Source organism: Mytilus edulis, chromosome 9 (genome assembly GCF_963676685.1).
Source record: "Mytilus edulis chromosome 9, xbMytEdul2.2, whole genome shotgun sequence".
In the NCBI taxonomy this organism is placed as follows: domain Eukaryota; kingdom Metazoa; phylum Mollusca; class Bivalvia; order Mytilida; family Mytilidae; genus Mytilus; species Mytilus edulis.
The window spans coordinates 15,389,454-15,415,258 of NC_092352.1; the positions used below are offsets into that span (position 1 = coordinate 15,389,454).

Sequence of the window (25,805 nt, forward strand, 5' to 3'; positions counted from 1 at the left end):
TTACAACAATCTTAATAGTATGAAATAATAAGCCAGTAGCCTAAGCAAAAGTATAAATTAAGAAAATTGTAACTCCAGTTTAAGAGGTGACTTGATTTAGCTTTAAAGAAATGTGACAAATGTGTAAAAATGAAATGACTTTAATCTTTTGTTATTTTGTATCTTTACAGAAAACTATGGAATAAATGAAAGAAACTACCTCACTGGTCCTCACACAAACCAAGTGAAGAAAATCATCATAGATACAGCTAAAGACTGGTCGTCATATTTCTGTAGAATGTTCCCAGTAGCTGTAAGTTTACATCCACTATAATTGTAAATTTCTGAAACGGATAAGAACCAAGTTAAGCAAAACTATTAAGTCTTGGTAAACTACAGAAACTGCTACCATTGCAAAACTTAATCAGTTCTGTTTGCTGATACTTTACTGTGAATTCACTATTATTTGTTTGGGTACTCATTTTCATGCATTCAATGAGTGAAACATGAATTTTAATATTAATGCCTCGTTCACATGTACGTTTAATTCAAAATGAATTCGAATAGAATGCAAATCGAATTCGCTAATCACGTTCACACACTCTTCTTTTTTAATTCGAATTGATTCAAATTGGCTAATCCGAATTATCCAATTTTGCATTAGAAATACACTTTTGTTAATACAAATTTTAAAAGTTAACGTCATTTGGACAGTTAAGCGAATTTGACACGCATTGTAATTCGAACTGATTAGGATGTTAGGATGTTAAACGTTTCAAATTCGAATTAAACTAATTCTAATTAGTGACAGTTAAGATGGTACCCAACACCTTAACTAAAATTAATTTGGCTCGTTTAATTTTCTTAAAATTTTGACAAAGTATTTACTTTGACCCTTTGACAAAAATATAAAAATTTAAAAAAATTTGAACCAATTGTTTAATCAGAAAAATTACACTGGTTATATAGCAGTTTGAAAAACACTTATTTTGATCATTGAAAAGCTTTATATTCTCTAAACAACACAACATAATTAAAATGTTTTGCTGATTTTACAGAGTTATCTCCCTGTAGTGTTAGGTACCACCTTAATGCGAATCGATTTCAAATTACATGTGAACTTAGCATTAATAAAGTTGGACTACTGAAAGCCAAAAAATCATTGTCTGTAGAAATAAAATATTTTCTCAATTCCTGTATTTTCGCTGCATAAAATTATGTTGTATCATTTTTGTTTAGGGTGAAGGTGAATATTCGGAAGTGAAGTATGTTGGTGTTAGTCATTCAGGTATCAGATTCCTCCGACGGGAAAGGTCACTGGTGGATGATAATTTCGATGTGTTAGATTTCTTCAAGTAAGTATAATTACAGACTTATTAAGAGTAAATTAAAAATTTAATTTATGCATTTATCATTGCGAATTTTTGGAAGCCCAAAATAGAACTTATCAAATATAATATCTTTGTATCACTAGCAAAAATCTAAATTATTCTCAATTGTTGTGATATTTGTCAAGTATTTTTTTGGAAAAATTCCAGAATCAACCATATGCAGCATCATATATATTGCTGCACACATTGGCTATGTCATGGAAGAAGTTTTATAATGCCATTAAGTTTAATAGGCACAATTTGTTTGACGATGGTTAAAAATATAAATGGCTATCTTCAACAATGGTGTTGACTTGCTTAAGTTAAGTTATTATTGTATCTTTTTTTGTAGATTTGAGGATGTGATAGATGTACAAATCCACAACAGAAACGTTGCACAGATTAATTTCAAAGACAGATCTGTAGTATTCTATACTAACAGGGTAATGAATAAATATTCATTTGTTAATGTATCTAAAAAGTTACAAACAAAGTAACACTGAGCTTGCTGGGGTGCTTGCATGTAAACGAACTAAATATTAAGTTTGTATTCCCTGCCAATTATGGAAAAAGGTCAAGTTTAAAATAGGCACATACAATTTTTAGCACTCATTACATTTTTTTTAAAAGCTGAATGGAAGAAAATATTTCTCATGCAAATGGAAAGAAGGAATTAATATACAGATACTTGTTCCAAATGATATTTACATTCCATGATTCTTTTTTTTCAGGCAAAACAAATGAAAGAACTGATAGACATGTATTTGTCAGAAACAGACAGGGTAGGTTTTATTTTATACAAATTTTTGTTTGATTTCTCATTCAAAAATAAATTGATTCAATTGTCTTGTGAAGTGTTTATAATTTGATAAGAGGATCTTCTGGATAACTTTCTGTTTTACAATACTTTGAATTCAATAGATATCGCCTCCATTTAGCATTTTGTTATTGTAAAAATAAATACCTAAAAATTTGACTTTGCATTCTAAATTCTTATTATTGACTTCAATAAGGAATCTCTTTAATTTTTCTGTTTTCAGGTTCACAAATATGTTGTAGCCTCTAAAGACTATATCACAAGGGAGTCAACTCTCCTCAGTTTCAGGAAGGGAGATGTTGTTAAGTTATTAGATGCTGAATTCCCACTAGAAAGAGGTACGTAAACAAAACAAACTTCCAAACCAATTGGATTAAGGCTTTAACTCATTACAAACTTTATTTTGTCAGTGCAAGTTTTTAGACTCTTGATCATTCATAACAAATTCCTTCAAATACTGTAGAAACATTAATTTTTGTGGTGTTTAAATTTCATGGTTTTGTCTCTATATAAGATTTCATTGGGTTTTCATTAAATGGAAGTGATATTATATGTAGGATAATTATGTGGGGGTTTAATTTCATGGATATATTCTTTCCGCGGAAATAAACGAAATTAAATCCTCCACGAAAATTTCTGCTTTTACAGTAGTTAGACTGTAAGAGTGAGATTTGTTGCAAAATAAGGAAGAGAAAAAAGTATTGCATAGCACAGTCTCCCAGATGATATCTGTCAAAACTTATTGTCATCAATTTTACAGAATTTCATTAATTTTCAGGTTGGCTGTATGGATCTTTAAATGGAGTGTTAGGTTATTTCCCTGAGGAATATTGTAAACCTTTACAAAGACATGAAGTTGAAAGGTCACCTAGCAATACTAAGGTAAGCTATAATGACAGCCTAATTTAAAAATAGATTAATCAGATATATTTTTTAAATGACATATTTATAAGAAGGGTAAATGTAAAAATCTTACTCCATTGATGTTATTATACAACAAACTTTACTTTGAACAATACTTTGAAGTTACCAACATCAATATTGGATAGATTTAAGTTTTATTGAGAATACTCTGAAGTTACCAACATCAATATTGGATAGATTTAAGTTTTATTGAGAATACTCTGAAGTTACCAACATCAATATTGGATAGATTTAAGTTTTATTGAGAATACTCTGAAGTTACCAACATCAATATTGGATAGATTTAAGTTTTATTGAGAATACTCTGAAGTTACCAACATCAATATTGGATAGATTTAAGTTTTATTGAGAATACTCTGAAGTTACCAACATCAATATTGGATAGATTTAAGTTTTATTGAGAATACTCTGAAGTTACCAACATCAATATTGGATAGATTTAAGTTTTATTGAGAATACTTTGAAGTTACCAACATCAATATTGGATAGATTTAAGTTTTATTGAGAATACTTTGAAGTTACCAACATCAATATTGGATAGATTTAAGTTTTATTGAGAATACTCTATCTTTGTCTAACAACTGATAGACTATGTAGTAATTTGATTTTTTTTAAGATGTCTGTTTCTCTATTCTAATTCAGTGATAATTCAGCTAGTAAACTGTAAAAAGAAAAATCATGCATCCTGTTACTGTATTCTTTCTCACAGACCTATGCTTATTTTGTCTTCCAAAAATTAAAGAACTAAAAACTAAATTTGTATGGCCTTGTTTTAAAGTTAAAAACAATAATACAAAAATTATTGTTTGGTAAATGAATTAAATTATTAAATATAAAACATTGTAAATGTTGATAGTCACAAGAAGTATTGTAATTGTTGATTTCTAAATAAACAGGATATTGAGAACGGGACAGGTGATGAGGTACAAAAGGTGTTTTACTATCCTTATCCGGTAAATGTTTTAACCAATTTTAGTTTTAACGCTTGTCATTGAGTGATTGCAATCACCGCCATTAGCAATTTGGTTTCTTGTGACATTTTGCACACAATCAAAAATTTCATCAGCTTCAAATTTTTATTTTAAAGTAAAAGGATTTAAAAAAAAACCATGATTTTGGCTATATACAATATTAGATTGTCATATGCTGTTTATAGTGTGTTTTTTAACTTGCAAAGATAACAATTGCTATCAGCTTGATTTTGTAGAAAACTTTATTCAGATGTAGATTTTACTTAAATTGACTTTAGTTATTAGAAGTACTACATTTGTAAAAAACAGTTTTTAGAAGTACTACTTTGTAAAAACCCTGTCATCAATTTGAGATATTTAGATAGCTCTTCCTTAAAGTAGAGAGATTTTAAAAATGCAGTATGTACTTATTGCAGTATATACATTTTGTTGATTTTGATTTGTGTCCTTGAATGTAAGATGTTTGAAAATAAGATTCTTTGATTTCATTTGTAAATGTTACTCATCGATAACCAAATTACTAGCTTCAGTAAAAATCAAGTTTGCTATCATTATCATAGTGTTATCACAAAGTATCTTTGAATGTATCTCATTTCAAGGGTCACCACAAGTTTGGTTTCACTTCACAGGCTCAGACTTATAATCCACCGTTTTTATGTTGTGAAATATCCCGATATGTTCATTTTCTGTTAATTTACTGTTTATAAAATGTGGAATTATTAGGGGAATTTTTAGTACTTTTGATCCCCAGACATAGATTCAATGCCTTTAATAGTTGTTTTCGGAATAACTTTTTTTTTTCAGTGCTTTTCAACTTCATAATTGTTTAAATTTTCAACTGTTTTTATCAAGCCCTTATGTTGAGCCTTATTTGGACTAAACCAAGTTTGGCATACCAAATTTTTAAGCCTGGTGTTTTGATGGGTTTAAACAATCAAAAAGTTGTTCACTGATTTTATGATAACCATTTACAGTTATTGATAAATGTTTGACACTAAATGACAGACAGCATTTACTGAATTAAAACCCTATTAGAAAGAATGAGGGTCAAAATTATTCTGTATTTAAGCACCTAATGATTAATTGCATAAAACAGCAGATGACTGTTAGAAGTCCTTGACCAGTAAGTTAATTATACCCCCGCTTTAAAAAAGGGGGGGTATACTGTTTTACCTCTGTCTGTCAGTCCGTCCGTCCGTCAGTCAGTCCGTCCCATGAAACTTTCGTCACATTTTTCTCAGGAACTACACATCCACCCTTTCTGTAATTTGGTATCAACATTTATATATGTCAGCCACACCGTGTGATGCGTTTTCAGATTCATCACTTGACAACTTCCTGTTTACCGAACACTTGTCTGATTTTACACATGATAGCCAAGTTGAAAATTTTCGTCACATTTTGCTCAGGAACTACAATACAAGGATTTCTGAAATTTGATTTCAGGATTTATATAAGTCAGCTATACCGTGTGATGCGTTTTCAGATTCATCACTCGACAACTTCCTGTTTACCGAACACTTGTATGATTTTACACATGATAGCCAAGTTGAAAATTTTCGTCACATTTTTCTCAGGAACTACAATACAAGGATTTCTGAAATTTGGTTTCAGGATTTATATAAGTCAGCTATACCGTGTGATGCGTTTTCAGATTCATCACTCGACTACTTCCTGTTTACCGAACACTTGTATGATTTTACACATGATAACCAAGTTAAAAAATTTTGTCACATTTTTCTCAGGAACTACAATACAAGGATTTCTGAAATTTGGTTTCAGGATTTTTATAAGTCAGCTATACTGTGTGATGCGTTTTCAGATTCATCACTCGACAACTTCCTGTTTACCGAACACTTGCATATTTTTACACTATTAATATTATCCACTTGCGGCGGGGGTATCATCAGTGAGCAGTAGCTCGCAGTTTCACTTGTTTTACTTACTGAGCTTTTCCTGATATTGTCAAGCTAAACTTTGGACTATATAGACATTTCATGTTTTGAATGAATTGACCTTGTACTACTAACAGGACTTCTTGTAGATTTTCTTGTTATTTTGAATTTAACTTTCATATAATTACAGGTTGATTTCATCTATAAATTAATTACTGGGAACACGTTTGTTATTAGCACTTATGTTTAAATGGTTGTTTCACTAACTTCTTAAAGATGTTTATGAAATGACCAAACCCATTGATAGATAAATTAATGTATTATGTTAAAGCAACTATTTAGATATTTTTATCAAATTTAATGAAACAAATTAGAATGTTTAACTCCTGAATTGATACAGGTACTATCCACTGAAAAGTAGTGAATTGATTCACCATTTTGATGCTCTTTCTCAAATGAAAAAAGGTAAAATTATTGATTTAGTACTTATATGTTATCTACTTTTTACAGGCTCATATGACAGAACATGTAGTGCAAAGAATAATCAGACCTCCAAGCAGGGTAAGAACAATATCTAATACATATTTATGGTATACAAGTAAATAGCCTTGCTGAATATCCACAGTAGTAAAACAGGATCTTTCACCTTTGAAAGGATTCTAGAAAGCTCAGCATAGGGATAGTGATCTGGCGGCTGCAGCCGTGTTGGATCACTTCTTAAAAAGCTTTATATTTTAGAAGGTGGAAGACCTGAATGCTTCATACTTTGTATATAGATGCCTCATGTTACGAAGTTTCCGTCAGTCACGTGTCCAATGTCCTTGACCTCATTTTCATGGTTCAGTGACTACTTCAAAAAAAAGAGAAGATTTTTTGTAATATTAAATTCTCTCTTATTATGAGTAATAGGATAACTATATTTAGTATGTGGGTACCTTGCAAGGTCCTCATGCCTGTCAGACAGTTTTCACTAGACCTCGACCTCATTTCATGGATCAGTGAACCAGGTTAAGTTTTGATGGTCAAGTCCATATCTCAGATACAATAAGCAATAGGTCTAGTATATTTGGTGTATGGAAGGACTGTTAGGTGTACATGTCCAACTGGCAGGTATCATCTGACCTTGACCTCATTTTCATGGTTCAGTGGTCAAAGTTAAGTTTTTGAGTTTTGGTCTTTTTAGCTCACCTGACCTGAAACTCCTCCTCTGAAACTACTTGGCCAAATTCTGCCAAACTTGGCCACAATCATCCTTGGGGTATCTAGTTTAAAAAATGTGTGGCATGACCCGTCAAACCTACCAAGATGGCCGCCATGGCTAAAGATAGAACATAGGGGTAAAATGCAGTTTTTGGCTTATAACTCAAAAACCAAAGCATTTAGAGCAAATTTGACAGGGGTAAAATTGTTGATCAGGTCAAGATCTATCTGCCCTAAAATTTTCATACGAATCGGACAACCTGTTGTTGGGTTGCTGCCTGTGAAATGGTTATTTTAAGGAAATTTTGCAGTTTTTGGTTATTATCTTGAATACTATTATAGATAGAGATAAACTGTAAACAGCAATAATGTTCAGCAAAGTAAGACCTACAATGACCTCATTTTCATGGTTCAGTGGTCAAAGTTAAGTTTTTGAGTTTTGGTCTTTTTAGCTCACCTGACCTGAAAGGTCAAGTGAGCTTTTCTCATCACTTGGCGTCCGTCGTCCGTAAACTTTTACAAAAATCTTCTCCTCTGAAACTACTTGGCCAAATTCTGCCAAACTTGGCCACAATCATCCTTGGGGTATCTAGTTTAAAAAATGTGTGGCATGACCCGTCAAACCTACCAAGATGGCCGCCATGGCTAAAAATAGAACATAGGGGTAAAATGCAGTTTTTGGCTTATAACTCAAAAACCAAAGCATTTAGAGCAAATCTGACAGGGGTAAAATTGTTGATCAGGTCAAGATCTATCTGCCCTAAAATTTTCATACGAATCGGACAACCTGTTGTTGGGTTGCTGCCTGTGAAATGGTTATTTTAAGGAAATTTTGCAGTTTTTGGTTATTATCTTGAATACTATTATAGATAGAGATAAACTGTAAACAGCAATAATGTTCAGCAAAGTAAGACCTACAAATAAGTCAACATGACCAAAATGGTCAGTCGACCCCTTAAGGAGTTATTGCCCTTTATAGTAAATTTTTAACAACTTTTCGTCATTTTTTGTTACTTTTCTAAAAATCTTCTTCTCTGAAACTACTGGGCCAAATTTAACCAAACTTGGCCACAATTATCATTGTGGTTTACAGTTTATAAAATGTGTCCGATGACCCAGCCTACCAAACAAAATGGCCGACAAGGCTAAAATTAGAACATAGTGGTAAAATGCAGTTTTTGCTTTATATCTTTGAAACTAAGACATTTAGGGCAAATCTTTCAAGATTTTAATGTCCATCAGAATAAGATATATCCCCTCACAAATTTTCAATTGAATCGGACAACCTGTTGTCGGGTTGCTGCCCTAAAATTGGTGATTTTAAGGAAATTTTGCAGTTTTTGGTTATTATCTTGAATACTATTATAGATAGAGATAAACTGTAAACAGCAATAATGTTCAGCAAAGTAAGATCTACAAATAAGTCAGCATGATCAAAATTGTTAGAGGACCCCTTAAGGAGTTATTGCCCTTTATAGTCAATATTGAACAACTTTTCGTCATTTTTGTAACTTGTATAAAAATCATTTCTAAAACTACTTGGCCAAATTTATCCAAACTTGGCCACAATCATAATACTAGGGTATCTTTTTTTTTTAAAAAGTGTCTAATGACCCCGCCTACCAACGAAGATGGCCAACATCTGTAAACACATTAACAGGTGAGCGACACAGGCTCTTGAGAGCCTCTAGTTTCTTATTGTATATGCAATAGGTCAACTATATTTGGTGTATGGAAATATTTTATGATCTATATGTCAGTCGCACAGGTTTTATTTTTCCTTGAACCAACTTCACAGTTCATTGCTCTGTTTCAAGTTTGTGTGTTTTTGTCTGTTTTTCTTAAACTACATGTATAAGCAATAGGTCAACTATATTTGTTGTATGGAAGAAATTTTAGCTGTACATGTTTTCCTGGCATTGTTCATCTGACCTTGACCTCATTTTCATGGTTCATTGGTCAATTTTAGTTTTCTTGGTTAATGTTAAGTTTATGTGACAGTTTTAATAAAGCTTTATATTTAGGACTATCAACATAATATCAATGATAAATAAAGAAGGCAAGACATTTCAGCGTGTTCATTCTTGTATAGCAGTTACTCACTTCCTTTTGCAGAGTAATAGGATTCAATCTCTGTCAAAGTTAAACCAGACTGGTTAGGACAATTGTTAAAATGGCTTATTTCAGATTGATTAAAACAATGCCTACTCGAGATTGATTCTGACAAAGTTAGAGGAAAATCTGTTAATTACAGAAATAATATATTCCATTAGAAAACATGGAATTTGATTGAATATAGAATTCATGGCAGTAATATACACAATATGTCCATATGATGACATATGCTACATGTTTCTTTTAATCCAGTCATTTATAGGAAATTTAGTTAATTTTACAGTCTTAACAGTTGTCATTTAAGAATTTAAATGCATTGCTTTGAATAGTTGAAACATTTACTTCAATATTTTAAATATTAGACATCTAGAGAAGGTATTTTAAGATCTCTTGTATTGATGCTCAACGGTGCATGCAAATTTGATGCAATGGGTGACTACCATGCATGTCATTTATGTTTTTATAGAACACAAAATTATTCATAAAAATGAAATGTCATGATTGTGTACAAATGTAATTAAATTGTTAAATAACATGGAACAGTTGCAAAAATTGTGCACTGATGTGTAAAGGGTGGGTTTTAAAAATTTAGATAAAAGAAATTGATATTTAAATAAAAAAGCTATAAAATACGGAAGTATCGATTAGAATAATGAGGAAAAGTATCTAAGTAGAGTTGTTTATTTACAGGATGGTCGTGATAATATCAGCGAAACTAGTCAAGGAACAGCGGTACAAGATGGCAAGTTTTCTATGATGGAATATTCCTTAATGAACTTTAAGGAATCTCAAGAAAAGTAAGACTTACAGTTTAGTCAAACATCACACAATTTTTGTTAAATATTGGATTTTATTTTCTTGGAGAGTGAAGGTACAAAGAGACCATTATGATATATTGAGTCTTTGGACATGATTCTTTTGTGTTGGTACATAAATAAGGAAATAGGGTGTGATAGCCAATGAGACAATTATGAACCAAAGTTCAAATGAAGTGGATGAAAGCAATTATAAGCATTCGTAAGGCTTTTAACAATGAAAAAAAAACATACGAGCCTGTAATTCAGTGTTGTTTGTTTATGTTTTATATATTTGTTTTTCGTTCATTTTTTTTTTTTTTTTTACATAAATAAGGCCGTTAGTTTTCTCGTTTGAATTGTTTTACATTGTCTTATTGGGGCCTATTATAGCTGACTATGCGGTATGGGCTTTGCTCATTGTTGAAGGCCGTACGGTGACCTATAGTTGTTAATGTCTGTGTCATTTTGGTCTTATGTGGATAGTTGTCTCATTGGCAATCATACCACATCTTCTTTTCTTATATACCGTATATTTATTGTATTCAACCGTCCAAAACAGATTGATGTTCCAACACAATTAGATAAAGGTTATTTCATACTTCTTACATTGCAGTTCTTCATGTTCATGTGCAAATATGATGCAAAATTGTAGAGTTTGATTTTATAAGTTTGATTTTACAAGTTTGATTTTATAAGTTTGAAGAATATCTAATCACAAAAACACATTACATATTTGGATGCAAGAAAGAAAATAAAACTTTAATGATGGTACTTTTACAGAAAGAGAAGTCAAAATCACCGTCAAGGTGGTAACGTTCGTAGTGGGAACGTTCAGGGTGGTAACTTTTACAATATGTACAAACAAGGTAAACAACACAGACATGTTCTTTATTGCATGAAATGTTGTACTCCAAATGTTTTACTCCAAATGTGGCAAAAAATATACGTTGACACTGCTCTTTGGGATTTTTTTTGCCACAAAATTTTATTACATATTTATTTATTTTAAGGTATGCTTCATCTATAAACAAGTGGAAACAAACAATTTTTCCTTATTTGCCTTTTCTGTCTTATAAAAAAAAGTTTTGATGAAGCATACTTTTCATCAATAAATGTATATAAAAATCCAGTGTAATTCTGTGTCTTCACATTGGTATTGGGGGTAGGGTTAGAATTTAGAATTACAATTGTTACATGTGATATTGAAATACACTGACTTTATATATGTTATGCTTCATATGTTGTTGATAAACAATTTCTTGAATTTATTCTGCACAATAATTTCAAGATGTTGTGTTTTTTGTTATTCTGCATGTATGTTATGCATCTTTACATGTTTATATTAACAATTTTATTTACATATTTTGTATGCAAGTTTATATGGATAGCTCAAATAATTTTTATTTGGTCTATACTTCAAATAATCTCTCTTGATTCTGTAACCTAAAGAGAATTCTACCTTTTCATAAATCTTCTTCCCAATTTGCTTATTATATCCTCGTCTCATGGATTTTTGTACTTATTCAGAATGCATTGTGACTTCACAATTTCCATTGAAAAAACATGCATAGTACAAATTCATATGACATACCAAAACATATGATTTGATCATGCTGTTATTATGCAAACAATTATTTGAGCTTACCAATATGCATGATATTATTGTATCTTATTATTATTGCATTATAACAAACAAATTTGCAGATATGAAGTAAGAAAGGGAACTGATGGTTCATTGTACGGATCTGTTAAAAAGATAGAAAGTATTAAACTTCAAAACATGGAACGAGACCAAAGAAAACGAAGAGGTGATGGCTGTTTACTAATTTCCTTCAATAAACTAACGAAAATGTCAGCAATATTTCCCCTCTATTTTAAATATGAATTAGCATTTCATTCAATAAAGAAAAAAAATAGATGCATATTATATTTCCTTTACAAATAATATATCTATTAAGGAATTAAAAATAGGAAGAATCATTAAGAATGTATGTTGCTGCTTTGGCAATATGAAAAGGCTTAGTATAAAATATTTCTGTCTTGCTTGTTATATTATGATATTGTAAATATAAATAATCAGAATTTTAAATTATATACATATAAACTTATATCTTTCATTTGTCAATAATTAAAATATTATGTTCTGAAAGTGTGTTTGGAATGACTAATTCACACAGAAAGAGTTGTCCTAAAATCTATTAAGCACCAAAATACTTGGATCTTCATTCCTCTTGCAATTCAGGAATTTTATGGGTATGAGGACCTGCTTTACCCATAAAGTTATTGCGAAAAAAAACAATTCAAGTTATCAATAAAAACTTTACAATGTTAATTTTTGCAACTTTTCATTAGAAAATGTTTAAATGAAGTTTCAACATTATCAAATTGTCTGTAATTTGTGAAAATCTTCATCCTTCTCAATTCATCAAGAAATTATTTCACTTGAAATAAACATGTTTAAAACAATGTCATGTCCTTTTACATCCATGATCCCCACAACATGTTTGTTGAATTATACAATATTGCATTTTAACAAATTCCATTAATTTTTTTGTTTGAAGCTTATAGCAGTATGCTATATATTTATGGAAGATCCATTGTTGAATAAAACGCATTAATTGGTTGACCATTACAACAGACTAGTTGGATATTCAAAAAATTGAAATGATAAAACAAGACATCTTTTAAAATAGACATAGGATACTAAATTTTTGAAATGTACACAATTTACAGCTATGTATGTGAAAGAACGTGATAATTGACTGTCAGTACTTGCAAATTAAATGTAAAATGAGCTGAGGACTCACAATGAAAGTCAGATATTGATTTGATCTTATTTAGAGTAATTTGGCTATTTATAAATTTTATTGTCTTAAGCCCTTTTTTTTTTAAATGATGAAATAAGTACCAAAGTTTAAATTTAGAAAAATTTGAAAAATGAATTTAATCTTGCAAATATACATGTATGATTTATTGTTATGTAGGATCTGGAGACTGGTCATGGAAGGAACAAGCAGAAATGGTCAAGTGGACCAGGGTAGGTTTGATTAATATCAAGGTTTACTTGACTCAAAGTGTTTGGCTGTATTGAATAAGGACAATCCAAGACTTGGTGCTTTATTGTGCATACAACTTGTAATCTCCTTAGTCATGTTGTGACTTTGATCTTTGACTTTGAAATGAAGAAGACTTCACTCTTTCCATAAAGACAGGGCATTACTATGCATCAACTTTGTTGAAAGGGAGATAATTTTCATTACAATGTGCTATGAAGTTTGTTGAAAGGGAGATAATTATTAGTCTAACTAAATCATATATTGTAAATTCCGAAAATTTGCGTGCATTTATTATTTCGATTTTGTCAATTTAGACTTAAATGCGATTTTAATTTTTACAATTTTGAGAAAAATCCTATTTAATTCATATGAAGTATTTCAAAATACAAATTTAAATTATTGCTTTTACAACTCTGTCGCATTTTTCACAATAATAAAAATCCTTGCAATAATTTCCAAATTTACAGTATTTGTTTTTCTTGCAAATAGTCAATTCTGCTCAGATAAAGTAGGCACTTTGAGAATTGTTATGCAATCAGTTGCTTTGGATAAAATGATTGATCAGAATTAAGTATCAGATGTAGCTTATACAGTAGACATAATGATTCACTACTATAGTATTAGTTATTGAAACATGATATTGACATGTTTTCAGGGAAATATTCCCAATGATGAATTACCAAAAGAAAGGGACAAGTGTAAAACCATAAACCACCAAACGGTACATTTGCAATGCTTGCACTTCTGCCACTAAAATCTCATATGCTATGTTGAACCTTTGTGTAGCAAAAATAAGGGAATGCATAGTGTTTAAAATACCCCTTATCACTATTTGTCTGCCGTCACAGGACATCACAGATGATAATGAAAAACTTTAATTTTAGAAAGAAAATGTTGACACCACAAAAGAAAAGTGATTTTTGCATGACGTCATTAGTTCAAGTACCGGTATTGCATATTTTCTGGTCAAGTGTCACAGATTCCCGAACAGCGATAAGGGCTACATCTGCTTAATCAGTCATCCATCTTGTTTTTTTTACTGTAATGATGAACTGTGAAAGTGTGTTATTAATGTGCTATAACTAATAGATCTATAAATTTATTTTGGGTTAAAAAAATACATCTGTATTGAAAAAGAAGATGGTGATGGGGGCTACTTTAAAGATTAAAGATTGTGATATGTATCAAGAATCAGCTATGAATAGTGGGATAACTGATGACCAATGATCCTAGATGTGCTCTGTTGTACATTGTAATGCTATTATTTGTAGACATTATATAGTGCTGAATCATTATGTCTGCTTGTTATTTTTTTTTTTTTAATTTATAGAAAATAATACTGGAATATTAACTTTTTTATTATTAGTTTAGAACCTGGAGAAAATGTAAATATTTGAAGTCAGAATTTAAATTAGGTTGCTTTCTTCTTAACCTTGATGTTATAATATGTGAAGGAAGATTTTTAATGTTGATATATTTTAAGCAGAAAAGTTACAACAAAATTTTGACAACATTGAAAAAGTGTTTTAAAAGTAAGAAGATTGGTATCCTGAAAAGTGGATAGTTTTAATTTTGTCTTTATAATACCTTGAACTTAATAAAAGATCATATACAATGTTTTACTAAGTGTTTTGTTTTACATATTTTCAGATAGCATTTTGCCTGTTTTCAAATAATAAAAATTTAGGAGTTGTGAAATAATTGTTATAAAAAGCAAATATTCAGGTTTCCAATGATATTGTATTTGATTTTATTGTGAAGTCTTTCAATTTCTTTATGAATATCAGCTTTATGTGTTATCTATAAATATGTTTATGTTTTCAGTCACCAATCCAGACCTCCTTGTTAAAACTGAATTCAAACGAATTGAACAGACTTGCATTGGAATGTTTTCTATGTAAGTATTGGTACATAGCAACTTGATAAAGTTTGAGTCATACATGAAGTCAGTTTAAAATAATAGTCTGATTGGTAAATGGTCTTGACAGAATTAAGTAGGGCAACCATATTTATTTCTGTAATTGGCCTTCAACTGTCTGATCTTAAAAACTATCAAAAAACTACAGGGAAGAATTTATGATCTTAAAAAGTACAGTTTTGTATTTGTTCTATTAAAGTTATTAAATTATTAATAAAAGATACTTTGCACATTACATCATTGATTGATTTGATTTTGAGAAAAAAACTGTTCATCCAGTAAAAAAAAATGAAAATAATACTTACATATGGTATTAATATCCTTCCATTGTATGTTCAGACCGACTTTTAAGTCATAGACAAAACTTCCTATTTTAAACTTTTAACTATTACTCGGGAACAGGACAACTATTTTCGCGTTATTCTGCATGTATACTATGATTATACTCCTTTAATATATAGAGGCTTTCTATATAATATAGCAGTCATCGTCTTGGAGAAGAAACTTGGAATTGATAGTTAATAGCAAATACACTTTATTTATAATATACGTATGTTCATAGTATACAGAAACGTGAAAATCATGGAATTTAACAGAAAACAAAAAAATAATGGACTTTGGAAAAAAAATGAGAGGGCTTGGAATAATTGTCCTGTCTCCAAACACCTATGATGTTGGTACCTTTTCCAAAATTCTCCAGACATAAAATCTTTTACAAAAATTTATCCTATAACAAGCTCTAAATGCCCACGATTTTGCAAGTGTGTTCTAGTTATTCTGCATTTAAAAGAAATTTAATACATTTGACCATTTTTGATTATTTAAGAATTGAATGCTTGTTTTTGTAACTTCATTGGAGTGTAAAAGCATTGACCGAAGTACATTTTGTATGAAGTGCTTCTGCGCTTCATTCTAAAAATGCGTGCACACTCAACGCTTTTACAACCCTAGGAAGTTACAAAAAGAATCATTCAATACTAATAATTACATTTTTTAGCTAGGATCATGAAAACACAAGTTTATCAAGTTTTTATTCGATTTACCTGTGCACTTTATTGTGGGACCTCTTGTCATCATGAATGATAAATTTTATTGTGTAATGAAGATGATTAAAGAATAACGTGAGATTGCAGTGTAGCCAATTAGAATAAGGTATTATAATGAAACATACATCTAATGTAATTATTTTTAGGCATGATGATGTTTATTTAGAGTGAATGCTTTGTTTTATTTCAGGTGTGATGATGTTTATGGATGATTATCCAATGAAATCTGGTATGGATGAAACAGACTGTGCACTCAAAATACTAAAGGTAAATATCTTATCATAATTCAGTATAAAACTGTACTGTGCAATGCACATGAAACTTTGTCATATTTTATACTTTAGGGACCAAGAAGGATCTTTACATTTACATTGCAAACAATGTCCAATCACTGTGCATTTTGTTATGTATAGAAGTTTGGAGTAAAATAAGGGTCTTTTATAACTTGCAGAATAAAACCAATACATCTTTATTTCTGCAATGATGTTTTGGACAATGAAAAAATAACCATATGATAAAATATAATTCAAGGGAAACAAACAACATCAAATTACCAGATAAAACCTAAAAAGAACCATAGGAACACCATAACAGTAAAGAGACAGTTGAGTAAACTTTATTTACTGTCTGGCAGCTAGTACTGATAGAGTCAACAAGTTAATTAATATACAAGTAAAATTGATTGTGTTTCAGAATTGCCATAAGTATCCAGAATTAAGAGATGAAGTGTATTGTCAGTTATGTAAACAAACAACCAGTAACAGGAGTATGAAACCGTGAGTTTTACTATTAGTTTAAAGTTGTGAACCTCAAAAAGCCTCATTTAATTGAATTAATCCTAAAACACATATAAGTTGTTAGAAGAGTTAGCCTTTCAACAAAGAAAAGTTATAAGATGACCAATTGACTTCAGACAACATTATAAATAAAAAAATGGGTCTTTAAGAAATATTACAGCACTGTCTGAATGTCTTGAAATGACAAGCTCTGAAACAATTCAAAATAGACAGCTAAATCTTGAATATATTTTAATTTATGCATAACATTAACCATGTAGCGAAAACAAACCAGAAATTTTGATAACACTGACACAAGTCCACAGCATAACCCTAGACAATCTCTGAATATATTTACAGTTATCCTCAGCTTTATACATGATAGAATAGCAAACCATAAATATTGCCAACTCAGGCTTGTTTCCACTACATGACCAAATGGCAGGATTAATTAATTTTAAGTGTTGTACATACTTTTAGGATGTTAGTGCTTAAATTAAATAGAGTTGGGAACAGAAAATGCAGACAATCTTTGATGAGTTCAGACAATTAACAATATTTTACATTTATACAATAGTATATTATTTAAGCTATGTATTGTGTCTTATAATAGATAATTTTATATTCACTGTTAGCCATTTTATATTGTGCATAAAAATATTATTAATTTTACATATTTTTTCTTATTTTTGTTTACAGAAAGAGTTGTGTAATGGGATGGAGGTTGTTTTCCATTGTTGCTTGTTATTGTGACTGTACGGAAATGTTACGCCCATTTTTATTCAAATATTTAGAAACAACAGCTTCTGATACTCAACGAACATTTAGTGGTGCTGCATCAATTTGTTTACAAAACTTACGAAAAACATTCAAATATGGTGGACGTAAAAATGTGCCTCTGAAAGAAGAAATAAGTGCTTTAGCAGTAAGTGTCATGACTACCATAATTTCAGAAATTATTATGACAATTCAACTATTGAGAAAAATGAAACAAGGTCAAAATAGCAATAATTTAAACTTGCATTTTGAATGTTTTATATGAATTAAACAGGATTTTTCTCAATATCGCAAAAATTAAAATAGCATTTTACTCTAAAAGGAGAAAATCTCAATAATAAATGCATGCAATAATTTCTTTATTTACAGTAACTTTATCATCACTATATACTCCTATAGTACTTTTGATTTAATTGGTGTCAGCAGGGTTAATCTTCATTTCTTATAGATATATCAACACACTTTTGCATTTTGAACAGATATATCATGTTATGAAGGGGTATTTGTGAAAAATACCAGTCAAGGAAGGGACTGTGAAGTTTCCCAAGCCACAAGGTGAGGGAAATTCTGTCCTAAGACTGGTATTTTTCGCAAATACCCCTTCGTAACAGGATATATGTGTTAAATTACACCGAATAGATTTGGATTGAAACTCTGTGTACAGGTACAGACAAATCTTTTTTTTTTTTACTTGTAAGCTGTAATTCATAAACATGTTTATGCATAGTTTTGAGACTCAGTGGATATTATCATAGAACTGCAGTGAATAATACATGTTCTAATACCCGTTAGCTGGCTTTTGTTATGTAACGTCATATCTGAAAACATTTGGCGGGAAGATGTTCACGAGGGTAAAAAAAGATTATCCAAAAAGGAAAATACCATGGTATTTGATTGAGGCAAATTCACCGGCAGTGGTGAAAACCATGAAAATTCGTTTGAAATGAAGAAAAAAATGTTAGAATATGCTAAAAATACACTGGCTACCAACCAATCAAAAGCTGGCATTCTTACATAAGGTGTAATTAAAACTGGTATTACTCTTCTTACATTTAGAACAACTTTTTTTCCAAGTAAATTTTTTGAAAACCATAAAATGAACTGAATGTTGTATGAAACCATAGCACAACTAAATGTAGCTTAGGCTTAAATATACTCTGATGTTCTTGTTTATGACCCTGCAGTCACTGGTTAGACGTTGTTTTTTTTATAGACAAAAATAAATTTAAAAAAAAACATTTTCTCTGTAATGATTTGGACCTAAGGGACCAATAATGATAAATTATCCAATATTTGTCCCTTCATATATCCCTTGGGTCAGATAACTCTGTCCATTGGACCCTGTTTAGTCATTCATGATAATCCATTGTATGAGTGAATTCATTCTTTCAATCCAGTTCATCAATTGTATTCAACCTCTCACTATAAGCCCTTCATATTATAGGTTGTCAAATATACCTTATGGCTATTTGTTTGCCATTACTGGATATAACACAGGTCCCCATAAATTTTGACGTCATAATACAAAATATCTGACGCCACGATGGAACACTTTTTGTTATACGACATCAATAGTTCAAGTGGGACAGATTCTTGGGTCCGCTGGGAATAGCGATAAGGTGTATGTATTTCCTTTGTTTAAGAGCTAACCACTGAAACTGAACTGCCATTTAAATGCGTGTTAAATCTGTATCTTTTCCTGCTAAGAATAGAAATTTCACTACACAAATGTATTTGTTTATATTAGAGATTAATATGTGCAGTTTAGTCCAAGTATGATAATGTAATATTTTAATTTTCAGAATGGTAGAATTTCAAAGAGATTTTCATTTATATATAGTGGATCAGAGAAAGAAGGCATGGTGCATATAAAACCTTGTTCTGTAAGTGCTATCTACATAATTGGGAATTGGGAGGGGTTTGGGGAGGGAACATTTACCAATTGGAGAAGTAAACTCATATGTCAAAGAGAAAATTAAAAAAAAAAAGTGAAAAAAGAGGGCAAAACAACAGTCTTTTAAAACAAACACTACAAAAACAACTAGAGACGTATATAAAAAAAAAACATATAACCAAAGATGAACAAGAATTGATGGCAGGTGCTCCAGAAGGGTTGGCAGCTCCTGCTCCACATCTTAAATCTATTGTGTTTACTCCTATATATTTCAAATCTCTTACACACAAAAGCAAAACATATGTTCTCAGTTGGGAAAACAGCAGATTCTTGTAATCTATAAGTGATGTCTTAATAATACTTTTTAAAATAATTTCACTATAGGAAGCAAGCAAAAATAAGATATTGAATCAGAGAAAGGATACACATCATGTTATATATGTATTCAGTTAAATATTTTCATTGCTTTCATGAAATAATAAAATTAAGAATGGAAATGGGGAATGTGTCAAAGAGACAACAACCCGCCCAAATAAAAAACAACAGCAGAGGGTCACCAACAGGTCTTCAATGTAGCGAGAAATTCCCGCACCCGGAGGCGTCCTTCAGCTGGCCCCTAAACAAATATATACTAGTCCAGTGATAATGAACGCCATACTAATTTCCAAATTGTACACAAGAAACTAAAATTAAAATAATACAAGACTAACAAAGGCTCCTGACTTGGGACAGGCGCAAAAATGCGGCGGGGTTAAACATGTTTGTGAGATCTCAACCCTCCCCCTATACCTCTAACCAATGTAGAAAAGTAAATGCATAACAATACGCACATTAAAATTCAGTTCAAGAGAAGTCCAAGTCTGATGTCAGAAGATGTAACCAAAGAAAATAAACAAAATGACAATAATACATAAATAACAACAGACTACTAGTTTGGTTGTCACAAAAAGTAAGATGGTTAAATTTTATATGTATCAGTATGCTCAAAAAGATGTAAACTCGGCACATCAGTTCAAGGGCACAAATATATAATGGGAACAGTCATTTAGCCCTCTAGTATAATTTGCTTGTAAAAGTTTATCCAAAAGATGCAGGATAAAAGTCTTTGAGACAGCAAACATACAACACAAGGGGTTTCATTATCACATTACTTTATTAAACTAAGTTTGAAACTTGGCTAACTTGTATTATTTTCAGGTTGTTAAGGATATAATAGAAGACATCTGCAATAGATTAGATATATTTGATCCTGTAGAGATGGAAGAATATACTTTGTTTATTAGAACAAGTAAGTTTCATTCATATAGTTTGTAGCAGAACAAATCTATTTTTTGGTACTAAGAATGGATGAATTAATTTTTTTTTGTAAATTTAAGACCTTCGGAAAGGGTACATAATGATTTTTTGTGTGGAATTATTTATATTGATTTCAAATTTTGCAATGATTGAAATTTTACACAGACAGAACAAATTTCAGATGGTAATTTTGTAGAGACTGTGTATTTATGAAAAAAAAAAGTTTCCTAAATGATTCTACCATAGAAATTTTCAACTTGTATTAGTAAAGGGAAAATTAACCTCTGACCTTTTTGTTTAATTTTTTGTAGAAGACGAAGCCAATCAAATACACTTCAGTAGATTACGGCCAACAGAATATATTCTCGATGTCACATCAGAGTTTGTCCGCAACAAGAGAGATTTCTCACTAGTCTTCCAAAGAACTGTATGGTTCTTCCCCTTCAGACAAACAGACAACAATCTATATAATGACCTGATGTTCTTCCAGGTGAGATAATTTTCAATAAATCTTCTGATTAAGGAACTTACATTATCATGAATAGTTTTTTCAACACTTTCCACAAGATCTAATTTTTATAAATGATAACGGTGGTGTAAGCGTTATTCAGGAAAAGTTAACTTTTACCATTATCATTTGCCATTGAATAATTTTCTAAGTATGAGTTTTTCTGTTTTGCAGTGTCTGCCAGACTACATGGATGACTTATTGCTAGTGATGAAAGATGGACGATTATCACATCAAGATGAGGTATTAATTTATTTTTCAGTGTAATAACAGTAATGGATAGGGCCAACTTTTCATTGTTTTATACTAGCACTTAGAGGCAATCAGGATAAATTCTTGTTAATGCAAAATATATTCTACTAGGTGGGTTCTATTATTTTCATGAATCCCATTTTTCGATAATTGAGGAAAACTTTGTTCGATCTCGTGCTGTTGCAAAAGCCTATATAAAATTTGTTATTCACTGAACATTTAAATTTGTGGTTTATCTTTAAACCATGATATCCTTCAAAATTGGACACCCTCTAAAAATAATGATTCCACAGTAAGAGTAATCCCAAACTGAAAAGAAGTCTTAGGATTCATTCCTAACAAATTGATTTTATGATTGAAAAAGATCTTTTAAGAATGACATTTGTTCATCTTTGATTTTCTTTGTTTTACAGGATGATGTAGCATTCTTGGGATCATTGCTATACAGGGCTTTTGATAGAGTTGGTATGCCTCAAACGTAAGTAGCAATTTGATGTTGTTTGCTCATATAGTTCATTTGAAAAAGGTACCAGAGATTAAAACTTTCTAGACTAATTTGAGAAACAGTACCTCGTACATCAAAGCTGAAAATGTTTTACTGTGTTGCAGAAGACAATAGCAGGTCTAGTAACTGCTAGCCTTTGTCCATCAGTCTGTTAAAAAAAAAAACTTGGGTAGAAAAAATTTGGTTTGATGCAGGTTTTTTGAGCTTAATCAAAAAATGCAAAGCTTTCTTGGTTTCTATAGAGGGAATGATTTGATATTTGTTTTTAAACCTGTTGTGCAGCCACTTCCTGTTTGCTGATAGTTCAAATTTTACAACTCTCATTGTACATCTAAAGAAACAAATACAAAACCTAAACCTGAACCCTAACCTATCAAAAGGGAGATAATGCTTTACTTAGACAAAAGAACCCTAACCTATCAAAAGGAAGATAATGCTTTACTTAGACAAAAGAACCCGACTAAACCTCAACCCTAACCTATCAAAAGGGAGATAATGCTTTACTTAGACAAAACCTAAACCTCAACCCTAACCTATCAAAAGGGAGATAATGCTTTACTTCGACAAAACCTAAACCTCAACCCTAAACTATCAAAAGGAAGATAATGCTTTACTTAGACAAAAAAACCCTAACCTATCAAAAGGGAGATAATGCTTTACTTAGACAAAACCTAAACCTCAACCCTAAACTATCAAAAGGAAGATAATGCTTTACTTAGACAAAAAAACCCTAACCTATCAAAAGGGAGATAATGCTTTACTTAGACAAAAGAACCCTAACCTATCAAAAGGAAGATAATGCTTTACTTAGACAAAACCTAAACCTCAACCCTAAACTATCAAAAGGAAGATAATGCTTTACTTAGACAAAAAAACCCTAACCTATCAAAAGGGAGATAATGCTTTACTTAGACAAAAAAAACCTAACCTATCAAAAGGGAGATAATGCTTTACTTAGACAAAACCTAAACCTCAACCCTAAACTATCAAAAGGAAGATAATGCTTTACTTAGACAAAAAAACCCTAACCTATCAAAAGGGAGATAATGCTTTACTTAGACAAAAAAACCCTAACCTATCAAAAGGGAGATAATGCTTTACTTAGACAAAAAAACCCTAACCTATCAAAAGGGAGATAATGCTTTACTTAGACAAAAAAACCCTAACCTATCAAAAGGGAGATAATGCTTTACTTAGACAAAACCTAAACCTCAACCCTAAACTATCAAAAGGAAGATAATGCTTTACTTAGACAAAAAAACCCTAACCTATCAAAAGGGAGATAATGCTTTACTTAGACAAAAGAACCCTAACCTATCAAAAGGAAGATAATGCTTTACTTAGACAAAAGAACCCTAACCTATCAAAAGGGAGATAATGCTTTACTTAGACAAAAGAACCCTAACCTATCAAAAGGAAGATAATGCTTTACTTAGACAAAAAAACCCTAACCTATCAAAAGGGAGATAATGCTTTACTTAGACAAAAGAACCCTAACCTATCAAAAGGGAGATAATGCTTTACTTAGACAAAAGAATGTGAAGTAAAAGTTTTAATCGCTTATCATCAGTTACTGTTTAACAAGCTTTGAACTTTTATTATAGAAAAGACCTGACCTATTTATTACCTGGTGCTGTACGTAAATTATCTGACTACAATCCACAGAAATGGATAAATAGAATCCATCAGCACTCTACAGAGGTGATGAGAAGAAATCCTTATGATTGCAAGGCTAAGTTTGTTGGTAAGTTGTTGTCTAATGGTTAGAAGCCATGGTAAATAGTGATCATGTAGTGTATTTTTCAGATTAGCTCTTCAGTTTAATTTTAAATATTTTGGATAAAAGTTATTACCTGAAAAACTTTTTATGAGACAAGATTAAAAGTGAGACAAAAAATAGAATTTAGGCAAATTTTTCTGCCTTTCAAGAATTGATTTGGGTTTCATGAATATAACATTTTTTTGTATAACTTATTTAATTTACTTCATTTTAGATATACTAGCAAGATGGCCATTGTTTGGATCAACATTCTTTGTCATTAAGGTATGGGTTTGAAACATTGCAACTATTAATATAGAACAAATATATATTTCTGTATGACTGAGTAGATTAACTAAAATCTCATTCCCATTGGATTATCTCTCTGGCCAAGGGTTTTACACTATATGCTGTGAATTCAGAAATGATTACAACGTTTTTATTCATCCGAATGGGTGATAACCACAATGACAACACCTTGCATTCTGAAAACTGATACAAATATCTGTATGAAGCTTTTTCTGAAAACTGATACAAATATCTGTATGAAGCTTTTTCTGAAAACTGATACAAATATCTGTATGAAGCTTTTTCTGAAAACTGATACAAATATCTGTATGAAGCTTTTTCTGATTTCACAATAATAAATCTCACATTTTTTATGATGTAACTTTTGTGTAATTTTCCTATTTTACTAAAAAAAAAATAAACTACCATCTCTTTACTAGGATATAAGCAATTGAAAGGATATGATTTTAAAACAACAATAAACAGTTTTGTCTAATGTTGATGGGAGATGTCTTGATTAATTTTATAAAGAATCCACTGTAGATTTCTTCTATTGTTTTTGAGTAATGTATTTGTTATTGTTTTATATTTTAGAATCCACCAACAACTCCAGCCATCAAGGGAGAATGTCTGTTAGCTGTCAATAAAAATGGAATTCAATTCCTGAAGCTACAAACCCATGTAAGCAACTGTATCTTACAATGTTTGTCACATATCATGAGAAGAGTATGTAGTCTTATATACATTATAATAGTGGCATGATGTTGGATCTTAGCATGCCACATTTAATATTGTGATAGGAATAATGATGGATTTGGTTATTGTGCCTGGAATTAAAGTCGTATCAGTTATTAGGACAAGAGTCTAGAGACTTCTCTTAATATGCATGAAATATTTGCCACTGGGTGTAATAGTAAACAGTAAAACTCTCTCAATCAATCTTGTCCATAAATAGAAAATTGTTATTTATATTTATATGTTCAACAGGATAGATTTGCATGTTATATATTTAAACTGGTGACATTGGAATGGAAAAACTTGTACAAATTATTAGAGAAGAAATAATTTTCATCAAATATGCACAAAAGTATACATCTATGAATCCAGGTGTATTTGCCCTGCATGATTCTCTCATAAATACATACATTATAAAATAAAGGTGTAGTTTATTTTCACTGTTGGTGCATGTAGGGATTTTGTGTTGAAAATCATAAATCTTCATATATTCTTATACAGACATATCCTTTCTTTTATGTTATATATAGAGTTGTAAAACTTCTTGTATTCATTTAAAAGATATAAATATAGTTAAAAACATTTCTTTAAACTAACAATAATTTGATGATTTCTATATTCTGTTTACAGGAAACTATTTTACAGTATTCATTCAGTGAAGTTTTGTCAACAAGACAATACAGGAGTGAAAGTAACCAACATTATCTGGACATGAAACTGGGTAATCTCATGGTACAGAAAATTGTTAGAATTGAAACTGATCAGGTAAAAATATATATTGAATGTGACTGTTGTATATTTCAAAGGTATTATCCTGAAGTGGGAAACTAAATCAAAAGTATGCAGTTGGGTTTTTTCTTTTTTCATTTTAAAAAATTAAAAATGTTAATCTTTACTATGTGACATGTTTTCAGTTCATTGAAGTTT

At 30.6% G+C, this 25,805-nt stretch overlaps 1 protein-coding gene across 14 annotated transcripts in view; it reads left to right on the top strand.

Annotated features, from left to right (window-relative positions):
• Nucleotides 1-25,805, top strand: part of LOC139489551 (unconventional myosin-XV-like) — a 128,371-nt gene that overhangs the window by 99,578 nt on the left and 2,988 nt on the right. For 6 of the 14 annotated variants that reach the window (XM_071276085.1, XM_071276084.1, XM_071276086.1 and 3 more), the window contains 25 exons: nucleotides 171-292; nucleotides 1,219-1,334; nucleotides 1,702-1,792; nucleotides 2,081-2,131; nucleotides 2,390-2,504; nucleotides 2,945-3,048; nucleotides 3,987-4,043; nucleotides 6,467-6,517; nucleotides 9,962-10,068; nucleotides 11,773-11,876; nucleotides 13,053-13,105; nucleotides 13,780-13,845; nucleotides 14,949-15,021; nucleotides 16,279-16,355; nucleotides 16,782-16,864; nucleotides 17,564-17,789; nucleotides 19,444-19,524; nucleotides 20,733-20,823; nucleotides 21,143-21,321; nucleotides 21,514-21,582; nucleotides 22,005-22,069; nucleotides 23,701-23,840; nucleotides 24,091-24,140; nucleotides 24,738-24,824; nucleotides 25,509-25,643. In XM_071276085.1, coding sequence (XP_071132186.1) covers nucleotides 171-292; nucleotides 1,219-1,334; nucleotides 1,702-1,792; nucleotides 2,081-2,131; nucleotides 2,390-2,504; nucleotides 2,945-3,048; nucleotides 3,987-4,043; nucleotides 6,467-6,517; nucleotides 9,962-10,068; nucleotides 11,773-11,876; nucleotides 13,053-13,105; nucleotides 13,780-13,845; nucleotides 14,949-15,021; nucleotides 16,279-16,355; nucleotides 16,782-16,864; nucleotides 17,564-17,789; nucleotides 19,444-19,524; nucleotides 20,733-20,823; nucleotides 21,143-21,321; nucleotides 21,514-21,582; nucleotides 22,005-22,069; nucleotides 23,701-23,840; nucleotides 24,091-24,140; nucleotides 24,738-24,824; nucleotides 25,509-25,643 — 2,393 coding nt within the window. Of the gene's footprint in view, nucleotides 1-170; nucleotides 293-1,218; nucleotides 1,335-1,701; nucleotides 1,793-2,080; nucleotides 2,132-2,389; nucleotides 2,505-2,944; nucleotides 3,049-3,986; nucleotides 4,044-6,466; nucleotides 6,518-9,961; nucleotides 10,069-10,848; nucleotides 10,935-11,772; nucleotides 11,877-13,052; nucleotides 13,106-13,779; nucleotides 13,846-14,948; nucleotides 15,022-16,278; nucleotides 16,356-16,781; nucleotides 16,865-17,563; nucleotides 17,790-19,443; nucleotides 19,525-20,732; nucleotides 20,824-21,142; nucleotides 21,322-21,513; nucleotides 21,583-22,004; nucleotides 22,070-23,700; nucleotides 23,841-24,090; nucleotides 24,141-24,737; nucleotides 24,825-25,508; nucleotides 25,644-25,805 lie in introns of all 14 variants that reach the window. The other 8 variants (XM_071276090.1, XM_071276092.1, XM_071276095.1 and 5 more) reach the window with 6 other exon arrangements.